Source organism: Myotis brandtii, unplaced genomic scaffold, assembly GCF_000412655.1.
Source record: "Myotis brandtii unplaced genomic scaffold, ASM41265v1 scaffold123, whole genome shotgun sequence".
NCBI lineage: Eukaryota > Metazoa > Chordata > Mammalia > Chiroptera > Vespertilionidae > Myotis > Myotis brandtii.
The window spans coordinates 11,425,132-11,437,160 of record NW_005354291.1 but is presented as its reverse complement, the minus strand read 5'-3'; the positions used below and the strand labels follow the sequence as shown (position 1 = coordinate 11,437,160).

Sequence of the window (12,029 nt, the reverse complement as noted above, 5' to 3'; positions counted from 1 at the left end):
CGGGGAACTTACCAGGTTGACCGGGTGGATGTACCCGTTCTCGTACTTGTCGTTGGCCAGGATCTGCCTCAAGTGGGCGATGTAGCTGGACGCCAGCCGGAGCGTGTCCAGCTTGGAGAGCTTGGTGTCCGGGGGCACCCAGGGCAGCGTGGTCTTGAGCCTGGAGAAGGCCTTGCTCAGCACCCGCATGCGGGCCCGCTCGCGCGCGTTGGCCGCGTTGCGCTGGACCTGCTTCCCCTCCTGGCTGACCCCGCTCAGGGGGCTCTTCTTGGTGGGCGCCTTCCTCCTCTTGCCCAGGCCGCCGCGGCCCTTCTGGGGAGACCCCGCCTCGCAGTTGGAGCCCTCCTCGGTGCTCTCGTTGGAAGTCACGAACTCCTTGCTCGAGTCCATCTTCAGCCCGTCGCAGTCCAGCATCTCCACTTCTTGGAGGTCCTCCACGTCGCTGAGGGAGCCGGTGGACATGTTTGCGGGAGAGGATGCGAGGGAGAGAGGGGAGGGAGAGAGGACAGAGAGACCCGGAAACCAGTGGGCCCCCCTCGTGTGCCGGGTGGAGCAGCCACCGCGTGTTGGGAGCTGGAGTTGGGGTTCTGGTTGGGTCTCACACCCCTTCCCCCTTCGCAGAAGGAGCCGCCCGGGCCAGGGCTTCTTTGGGAAGGAAACCGACGCTCCGCTCCCCACCCCGGAGCCGTGGCCGCAGAGGCTGTGAGGGAGAGAGCGCTGAGGAATTTGGTGGACACTAGGAATTTATCTGGGGAATAGAGAGGCGGATCCTTGCAGCCCAGGGGAGGGGCCTCCCAGGCCCCAGCGACGCTCTTAGACCCCTTTCACAACCGGAGGGAAACTCTCACTCGCAGGCCCTGATTTCCAACTTGTAGCATAAATCTACTCAACAGCAACACGAAATACCATCACCTTCTTCCCCTTGGAGCTGGGCCTAGGAGGAGCGGGGCGCACCCACAGCCCCTCTCCCGTGCTCATCGCTCATCGCCCATCGCCCATCGCCCATCTCCTAAGGCCTGTGTTCCCCTCTAAGAGGTCATAGCTGGTTGTACGTAGCGAACTTCAGGAAAACGACCAGATATTTTGTTTTTTTTTTTTTCTGGGCCTTCCACCTACGAATCTCGCAAGCATCCCTCTTGCCTCCCCCTCGCAAGAAAACGCCACTTAAAATCCAGGCAGAGATCAGCTACCTCTTGCCAACACCTTATAGGACTACACAGTCTTATCAAGATACCTTCCAGCCTTAACTGGGGTAAATGAAGAAAACAAGTTCTTCGTAGAATCTTTAGGGGGATGTCAGAAAAAGTACCAAAGAATTCACCTGCACCTGGTCACTTTAAAGATATCAAGGAACTGCCTGTGTGTACACAAACACACCACCATTGCACACCCACAGGCAGCCACACACATAGTGGGAGTGAGGGGAATGAGATGCAGTAACATGAGTGTGTGGTGATAACCTTTTCTTAACTGAATTAAAACTTCCCCCTAGATTCCTCTCTAGAAATGTATGTAATATTGTCTTAAGAATCAGTTGCTCTCAGATATCACCTTGTTTTCTCCCTCCCAATGCTGCTGCCTTTGCCTCTCTTTACATCCTCTACACTACCAGGGGTGTATGTAATATTGTCTTAAGAATCAGTTGCTCTCAGACATCACCTTGTTTTCTCCCTCCCAATTCTGCTGCCTTTGCCTCTCTTTACATCGTTACATCCAGGGTTCCTCATGTGAAGCTGACATTCCAAAACACTAAACAGTAGTATCCCTTTGGGAAAGGTTCTTTTCCATTCCTGACCCCAGCCCGGCCATCTTTACTAGAGAATAAGACAATCTGGGGAGTAAGTTAAGAAAGCAAGGGGAACCAGAAACCAGGAGATGGAACGGAATTGATGAGATGAAACTGGATGGACTGAATGCACGAATCCCTCTTACTAGTACTTCCCTGGGTTTTGTTTCCCTGCAATTAGGCACTGAAGATGAGGGGCTGAAGCAATGCCTAAGCGTGGCATCTGAGCTTTTGGCTGGGAGCCTGTACCCCTCTCCTACATTAAGATATCATATCTCTAATCCTGGGCTCAGCTGGGAATTCCCTAACCTCTAACGTTTTGTTTTGTTAGCAGGGTCTTGTTTGCTTTCCCCCTATGCTGTAAACTAAACAGATTGTCAGCAAATCAGTCTTTATTAATGAATTAGTGAGACCCCCCCCCATACCACCATAATATCTTTGCCTAGGATTCAAAATTTGTTAATCACCAGTGTAGAGATTTATGAGCTCTCTTATTTTCTGTTGTTTGTGCAGGTGGAGATTTAAATGACCATATCCACCACCAAGATTTATTGCGAGGGTGATTGATGTTATAAACCAGGAAAAAGACTCTTCCCACAGCAGGGATGACAGAAATATCAAGTTGAAGTTGCCTTTGTCCTCGTGCACAAATGACCCAGTCCTAGAATGCAGAAAGTATAATAATTTAATCGGAGAGCCAAGACAGTATTAAGAGAACACCCAGCAGGCCTGTTAAATTTTTCCCCACTGATTCCCAAACTACTTTTCTTTGATTTTCCCTCCCTTTTCTCTGTCTTGGTAAGACATGAAAGCTAAAGTTATTTTTAGACTAAAAGAACTATGTGAAATGGGCATTGGCCAATACTTTATGAAACGTGTGTGTGTGTGTGTGTGTGTGTGTGTGTGTGTGTGTAGCTACTGAATATATGCAAAATAACCACAGAAACTATATTTATTTAGGCTCAGGAATGGGATAATGATTAAGAATCAGAATGATGGCCTTGCTATATACCAGGCTATGAAGCTGTAAAGATTTTGCTTCTTGGAGTCATTCTTTTTGGGGGAAAGGGAGAAGGTGTGGTTTTCTGCTACACCTGAGTTTATAGGTCAGTCAGGCTGTTTGGGGGATAGTAGCAATCACAGTAATGCATACCACTTAATAGATTTCTGCTGTCTATTTTTCAAGGTCTGCAACTTAAAAACAATTTATAGGAGGGAACAAAACTAGCTCATGCCACGTGCTGATTTTTGTGCCTAGCAATTATTATTATTTTTTTAGATAAGCAAAAATTAAATACACTTATCCTGCAGTGATACATTTTGGCTGGGAAGGGTAAGTTAGTTGATAATGAACTTTGGGGGTGTTTGCAAAAACTTCCTAAGGGATGAATGCCAGTTTGGGAGCAAGTTGTGAAGAAGGCTGTCATTTAGGTATCTTGATGTGAAGTCGTGAAGAAAGTAGATTAATATGAATAATACTTTTTTTTTGACATTTTGTGTCTATTCCTGCTAATAAACACTAAGGGACAAATGGGTGAGGGAAATGACTTATTGTTGGATTCTACTAAGGAAACCAGTGAAGCTGTAACTAAAGCTGTGCCAAATTCTCCCAAAATATAAACTACATTCTGTGAGAAGAGAAGCACTTTGGAGAAACTGTACCAACTCTTTCAAGAACAAGAAAAATACTTTGAACATTACTGTTTCAAAGCACTAGATTTAAAACTTGTGGTTTGAAAGCATGAGGTCGTTATTAGAAGTTCTTACCTTTCTTTTGAGAGAGTGTTTATGCCCCAGAGACATCTGGCCAATTTGTTGCACACTTCTAACAATTTGTTTTTCACAAAAAGGGCTATCTCTGAAAGATTTCAGTGCAGAAGAAAATTTATCTTCAAAAGTTGTAAAATGAAGATTAGGCATGGAATGTGTCCTTGAACTTAAATCCTGGTTTATCTACTGGTAAATTTTCAGGAAGTTCAAATTTGAATCAGTTGCATTGGATGGAATAATTTGCTTTATTTTTTATGAGAAAGAAAACATCACAGGCTTCTTTTGAACGGACTTCACATTCTCTTTCCCAGGGAAGAAAAATATGCTCTAAATTCAAATTTTAATTATTTTCTCATACTGCCCATTATCTGTCCAGGAGGCACATAGGTTTGCAAATTGGCCAAACTGCCAATTCTCTCTTTTTTTCTCCACTTATAATGAACACTTCCTGATGTGTCATTCTCTTTATTTGAATGTGCTGACTTTGTATGCAAATCTGCACCTCTTTGTCCATTCCACTTAATTGTCACTGTACCCTTGGTGTGTTGCTGACCAATTGATTTTCATCTTCTGCTCAAAAGCCCCCTGAAACCTGACTCTATTTTATTTAAAAATTTGTTTTTGTTAATTCTCACCAGAGGATATCTTTTCAATTGTTTTTTCAGAGAGATTGGAAGGGAGGGATGGAGAGAGAGGGAGAAACATGCCTCCCTTCCAAGAAAGAGAGAGAGAGAGAGAAAGAGAGAGAGAAAGAGAGCTACATCAATGTGAGAGAGATGCATCAACTGGTTGCCTCCTGCATGTGCCCCCAGAGAACAAACCTGCAACCCAGCCCTTTGACAGGGGCCCATGCTCTTAACTACTGAGCCACACTGCCCAGGGTTATTTTTATTAAATGTTAACTTATTGTAAAGTGACCATTATGTCCCATTACTTTTTACCAAATTATAACTCTGCTGGCCTATTATTTTGGCCTCCGAAGTGATTGTAGTACTAGCGAGTGAGATTGGTGGCTAGCTAAGGAGATCAATAATGGCAATGTGAAGTGTTGCTGTTATCTTTGTCTGATATCATTTATGATCAATGGTTCATAAATTCATTCAATTATCAGAAGTCCTCTTTTCACATGTAATTCAATGAACTGCAGGTCAGATGCCACAACACTAAAATTTAAAGCTGGCAAACAACATACAAGTCTAAAGAAAGACTCACCATGGTTCTTTAGCCAAGAGGTAATCTTGAATCACACATGCTCCATAACACAACTTTGAAAGCAGGCAAGTCTGCGCACATGAAGGACAGAGTTTACCTTAATGAGCAAGTGGGATGGAAAAAACTCAGGCAAATAGTGAGAGGTAAAAACTTTACAAATCCAGTTTAATGTTCTCCTAAGTCTTCTAATTCTAGGATTTTTTAAAAATTAGGTCCACTTAAATTAGGAAAGAGAAGAGGAAAAATTGAACAATCCTGCATGCTCCCATTTAATATAGAATCTCTCCTTTCTGTTATCACTACCGCAGAAAGAGCTGCCACATGAAATGAAAATCTTAATAGCAATGTGTGCCACAGACTTCTGCCATAACAATGAAGCTTTAGAAAGATTTGCTTGAGCGATGATTTTTCCATATTTTAATGTAAAGCCCAAGAGCAAAGCCTCCCAAGTTTTCCTAAAGAGAATAAACCTAGTAGATGATATGAAAGATACCTGTAAATCACTTATATGTTAAATATTGTTTATTGATGGCTAGAAAACAGATACAGGCCAACTTGCTACCGGCTTCCTTCCTATTGGGTTAGGAGATGGGCACTAGGACCATGGACTTTGCATGCCTGGCTTAGTTGTATGACCAGAGCCTAGAGCAGGGCTGGTACAAAATATGTACTTAATAAATAGTTGAGCGATTGGATGAATGTTCCAGACCATAACATATGGGAGGTACACTGCCAACTGTGAGAGCTGCACATTATTTAAAATACCAACACAACTCTAAAATACAGTGGCCCTGATAAACCATACATTTATTTCTCTTTCTGTTTTTTTTAAAAAAATGTTTCTTATTGATTTCAGAGAGGAAGGGAGAGGGAGAGAGAGATAGAAACATCAATGATGAGAGAGAATCATTGATTGGCTGCCTCCTGCACGCCCCCTACTGGGGATTAAGCCCACAACTTGGGCATGTGCCCTTGGCCAGAATCGAGCCTGGGGACACTTCAGTCCACCAGCTGATGCTCTATCCACTGAGGCAAACCGGCTAGGGCTATTTATCTCTTTCTTAAAGGCAGGTGGTCCCAGGTGGATGGATGAATCTCCTCTACAAGGACACCAAGGACCCAGATTCCTTCTATCTTGTTACTCTGTCATCCTTTGGGAGGTGCCTCCACATATATAGGTGAAGTCAGCTTACTCTCACCAGCCCTCAGGAAGGGGGGAAAGGAGGCTGGAGGGCAAGCAGATTCCTTATACTAATGGGATGTGGAAGTTACATATCACTTCCTCTCCCATCCTATTGGCTGCCCTCTTTAGTTGCAAGGAAAGTCTGGAAACATAGTCTCTAAATATATTCTGCTAAAGCTCAAGATTATGAATCCATTAGTAAAAAGAAATGGAATCAGTTCAGTTTCTGCCAGTGTATTTGCAAGCATAAAGGATAAAGTTAACTGTATATAGAGTAGAATATTTTGTTTGATAGAAAATGCATAGCACAAGTTCTCTATGGAGGTTATAATTAGTGCAAATCCAGTATCAGTGGGCTTCACTTCTTAATTGGAATTCAGAATTAATTGAAAAATATTGAACAACCTTTTTCTGACTACATATCTGAGAACACTCATTAATGTCATCCATTTCAACTAATGTTGTCACTAACTTATACTCAATAAAATGGCTTTATAAAATCACCATTTTTGAGGAATTACCAGTAGAAATGTGTAGGGTGTCCTCTAAGTTGCTTGTTTAAGTGCTGTCAATGTGATCATGCAGTAGGTATATTTATAAGGGCTTAGAACAAGTAGAAAGCTTATTTTTTTTTAATTTTCATTTTTCTAATATACTTTCAAGGTTTGATAGTAGTTTACTTTCTTAACTCCAGTTGCTATAGCAAATACCATTGACTGGGTGTCTTTAACAATAGATGCTTGTTTTCTCACAGTTTTGGAGATTGGAGTCAGAGGTTATGGTACTAGCATAGTTAGTTTTTGGTAAGAACTCTATTCCTGGCTTGCATATAGCTGCCTATTTGCTGTGTCCTTACATGATTGCCCCTCTACTTTTGGGAGAGAGAGATCTCTTTCTCTTCTTATTTAAGGACACTCAGGAATCCTATTGTACCCCACTCTATAATCTCATTTAAACTTAATCACTTCATACAAGTTTTATCTCCAAGTACAGCCACATTGGAGGTTAGGGCTTCAACATAAATTGAGGATGGAAGACACAAATTAGTCCATAGCATTTATTTTTAGAAATTATAATGGAAAAAAATGTGGTTTATTATTTTCAATTTCAACCTACACAGGGCTCTTCTGTCATTTGAGGGTTTACTATATTCTAATGTCATTATACCAATGACAACGATAATAATGAGAACAAACCTCAGGCTTTCTGTGTCTTGGTTTTCTTTTTTTTGAGGAATCATTAGGATGAAGAGCTTTAAATCCAGATTCATGGTCTATGACGAGGAAGGTCATCTGATACTCATTCCTAAAATTTGCAAAGGACAGTCCTCTGAAAGAGAGAGAGGAGGGTCATTTTATAGTTAGAAGTTCTAAATCAATCCTAAAGAACCCATTAGTAGAAGAATTTAGGAATTCTTCATCCAGTCATTTGAGTATACCACACAGCTCCCACACAGAAATAGACATGGGTTAGATCAATTCAGTAATAAAATTTGGCAAACATTTCTTGGGTTAGTCTATAAACAAAACAGTTGATTGACTGTACTGGGATCTTTTTAACTGGTCACTCTGACATATTTTAGATGAAGCCAGTATTATTTTTAACCAGAATGTTAGGGAGATATTAACCTGCCTTTCACATGAATAAATAAGTTTTTTTTTTCTTTTAACCCAATTGCAAGACTGACCACAATGAGAACAACCTTCCCAGGATAATACTTCTCAAATGAATTTGGACAGGAGAGTAAACTAAATATTGAATGGAAAAGTTCATGTTCACATCCCATTAAGTTATACAACATAAACATTCTTAATAGAATTTTTATTTTTATTGTTCTAATGTTTGTTTTTTTTCCTTAAGATATTATGATATAGTAGAACACCAAGGGTCTGGGTCCAAGTTCTGCTTATACAACTAACTAGTTGTGTGAACTTAGACAAGTCCCTTAACTTTGCTAGATCTTGGTGGGTGTCCTATCACTTAACATGGCAACAGCAGGGATGAGTTCAATAGTGTTTTGGGTGTGTTAATTGAGATGATATATGTAAGTGACTTAGTTTGGTGCTTAACATATAGTAAACACTTGTAAATACTGGTTGTTGTTATGGTAATCATTGTTTTGACTATTATCTCTATGGCCCTTTTTAACAATAGACTTCCAGTTCCTCCCCATTTGTACTCGGGGCTGGTGTAAGATGATAAAGGATATACAACTTTCAACAATAACAAAAGAAACCCCTTTTCTAAAAGTTAAAATATGTGGGTGGAAAAGAAGCAATTTCAATCCTATTATTTTGGATGAGAAGCAAATTAAGTTCTTAATCACCAAATTAAACATCTATTCAGTATTAAACTCTAATTATTTTAGTCTTTCCTTTTACTTTCTGGTGATATAAATGATTGTTTCATTAACGATCATTCTTTTTTGCTCCAAATTAAATTATGAACTCCTGACCATGGCAGAATAAAGATATAGCATGTTTCATAAGGGCCTCACAGTAGGTGACTGATATCACCCAGATTTGACCCTGGAAAGTAAAAATCAAAAGTTTCTTTTCCATGCTAGTAACTACACTTAGAACAAAACTATCACCAAAGATTAAAATGCAGATACAACTATTCTTATATTTATTTTAAATTGATGCTGGGTTAGTATCTCTTCTGAATGTTTTGTGATTTTAAAAAGTTATGGAATTCTATTAACAAATGATTTTCTTGCTGTTGAAGAAAGAAATGCTTGGTCAAACATACCTTTAAACAACTTTTTTTTGTTCTTTCAGTTGGTGTTATTACTTCTACACATACCTTGAAAGGTCAGAATATACTCTCCTTCTAAGATTTTTAAACAAATCTTTAATTAAAAGATGACATGAATATGATACAACCAATGGAAATTTGTTCTGGGCACAGGCAAACATCCATATGTTTGACTATTTAGTTGGTGGAAGTGGGAGCCAGGGCGGACCTGGGTCACTCCAGCTAGCTGCTCAGCCGGGCTCAGTGCTATTCTGTCTGTGCTCACACAACCAGTTCACCACTCAATGGGAGAGAGTTAGCTCTGATTTCTTCTCTTTGTCAAGATGTAGTAAACCCTTGGCATGCACAACTCCTTCTTCCAACATTGACAAACATAAATGAAGAAATAAATGAATATCTGTTTCTTATAAAGAGCCATTAATTGTAAAACTGAAAATAAGTAAATCGAATAATTACAAACACAGCTACAAATGAAAGTTATGTTTGAATCAAGGAATCCATTGTTAAAAGTAGAACAATAATTTAAGGGTCTTCTGAAAGTAAGAGAACAGATATTTATTTGGATATTTACTTTAAATTACGCATATGGTAAACTGTTAAAATTATTATTTAATACAGTGATTTGGTCAGATTCTAGTCTCAGTGACCTTTGGGGTTGACTCCTGCAACATGGAAATAAAAGTGTATTTCTGTTCTTTCCTTGCAGGGTATTACCAAGGCAAAGGTCTTCTGTTTGCACAGCAGGTTCGTAAGAATTATGAAATGCCTTAAATGGTGTAAAGGGCATGGGTCCATAGCATAATGAGCTGTCTGGTTCTACAAATTTATAGTTCTATGCTTTACACTCTTTTGAAAAATATAATTTTAGCACACGACCTTGATGGGTTGAATAGGATAGAGATGGCAAGCAAACCTTTTTCTTCCACAGTTCTTTTTTTATTATGGGTCTTTGGTGAGATATGAGAACTGACTTAGGTCTTGAACAGCAACTTACACTAACAGAAATCTACTAAATCATGGGAGAAATGCTAGAGTGACTTTAATGAGAAATTCTCTAGGTGAGCTATCATCACTAAATTCTTTAGTGATGTTTGGTTCAGATGTGCTCTTTTTTAAAATAAAACTGACATATAAAAACAACTCATGTTATATTAGACTTCCATTTTTGATACCAGAAGTGTTATTGATATATAACATGTGAAACTAGTTAAAAGAATAATATTATCTTAAAAATCTCTGTTGATTTTTAAAATCCTTCACAGATCAAAAAATGGCATATTGGAATAAAATATTCTCTCTCACATCCTAGAATACTCTTGAATTTTTAAATCAAGTGACTGATATCTATTTTTTAAGAATATATTTTTGTTGATTTCAGAGAGGAAGGGAGAGGGAGAGAGAGATAGAAACATCAATGATGAGAGGGAATCATTGATTGGTTGCCTCCTGCATGCTTCACACTGGGGATCAAGCCTGCAACCTAGGCATGTGCCCTGACTAGGAATCAAACCGTGACCTTGTGGTTGATACTCAACCTCTGAGCCACACTGGCAGGGCTGATATCTATTTTTTAAAAAATACTTAGAGTGCCATAGAAAGTCAGACCTGTTGGGAAACCAAATATCTAGAACAAAATTCTTTTTTTCGTAACAAAAGAAAACTGAATTGCAAACTTTGGGTGATGGCTATTTCAACACATTTGTAAGATTCTGTCATCTTACAAATTCTCCGCAGGTAAAATGCTGAGAATGGTAATCTTCTTTTTTGACTGCGTGTTTCTGGAACCTTAAACTCTACACTAATACACTTTACTTACATTATTTCTGTATTTGTAAAACCATTATAGGACTTTTCATCATTAGGACAACTCATGCCAATTTTTTTCTTCTTAAATATAAAGAGAACAGAGACAAAACTGGTTATTTTGGAAATGAGCTCAAATGATCTAAATTGACTTTTCTTTTCCTCTGCTCCACACATTATGATAAATTAAAAATCTTTTTTAAAATTTTAGCTTTTCTTGTTATATTTTAGCTCTAGATCTGGTTCATATTGAGGTAAAAAAGTTAATTTTTGTTTAAAATTATATCCAAAAGAATGGGATTGATTTGGCCAAATCATCCTATTATCCCTGGCTTTCTACATTGGTTTCCTTCAGAGACTTTGGTGCATGATGTTCTACTTCAATTAACAACTACCACTTCCCAAACCAAACTCAACTGAGAGTTACAAACTTGTGGAAACAAAACACTTAAATGCTTCTGAGTAAAGGAAAGAGGGTTTTAAAAACAGCAGGCAAGACGTAAGTTACAATGCGGGCTGTGGGAAACCCTATCGTGTAAGTAGCTATTGACCTGTCCACAGAGTTACTGAAACCTTTCTTGGAGCTCCAGGAAGGAAAATAAAGTGTTGGTAGAAGTTTCCTGTAATCTTTCCTCCTCATGACATAGGATCCCTTGGGATATCCCTTCTCTGTGGAGCGGTGGTGATCTTCCCAATGCCATATTCAATGTTCCTTAGCAAGTAATCCAACTCACTCAGATGCTGCCTTCATGAGGGGGCCATCTCTTGTTGCCCTTTCTCTCTCATTGCAGTTTTACTTTTAAATGGGCACATTAAACTGTTCACGTAAATGTTAAAATTTAACAGACCGAAGCTTTTTCTTCAAAAGCACAAACAACTAATAGAGTGGATTAATTAAGTGAAATCAAAACAAACAAACAAACAAACAAAAAGAATCAGATTGAGTATGTTAGGGACATTAGGACAGACATTTCCATTTTTAATAACTTTATTGAAGTATAATTAACATATCACATAATTCATCTGTATACTTAAAACATTTTAGTAAATTTATAGAGTTGTGCAGCCATCACTACAATCTAATTTTAGACCATTTCTATCTCTCCAAAAAATTCCCTCCTGCCCATTTGTAGTTAATGCTCACTCCCGTGTGCAGCCCCAGGTGATTACAATCTGTTTTCTGTGTCTATAAATTTTATTTCTAGACCCCTATTATATAAATCATAGAACGTGATCTTTTGCATCTTCCTTCTTATGTTTTTTAGTTTCATCCATACTATTGCACATATTAGTAACTTGTTCCTTTTAATTGATTAATGATATATATGTATATATATATGATATATATTTAAATATATTTTTATTGATTTCAGAGAGGAAGGGAGTGGGAGAGAGAGTTAGAAATATCATTGATGAGAGGGAATCATTGATTGGTTGCCTCCTGCTTGCCCCACATTGGGGATCAAGTCTCCAACCCAAGCATGTGCCCTGACCAGGAATCGAACCATGATCTCCTCA

At 39.1% G+C, this 12,029-nt stretch overlaps 1 protein-coding gene across 1 annotated transcript in view; it reads right to left on the bottom strand.

The window, feature by feature from the left end:
- TCF21 (transcription factor 21) overlaps positions 1-740 on the bottom strand; it is a 3,052-nt gene extending 2,312 nt beyond the window's left edge. The window contains exon 1 of the mRNA XM_005859027.2: positions 13-740. Within this exon, the coding sequence (XP_005859089.1) occupies positions 13-462 (450 nt within the window). The 5' untranslated portion in view covers positions 463-740. The remainder of the gene's footprint in view (positions 1-12) is intronic.
- Positions 741-12,029: the final 11,289 nt, after the last annotated feature.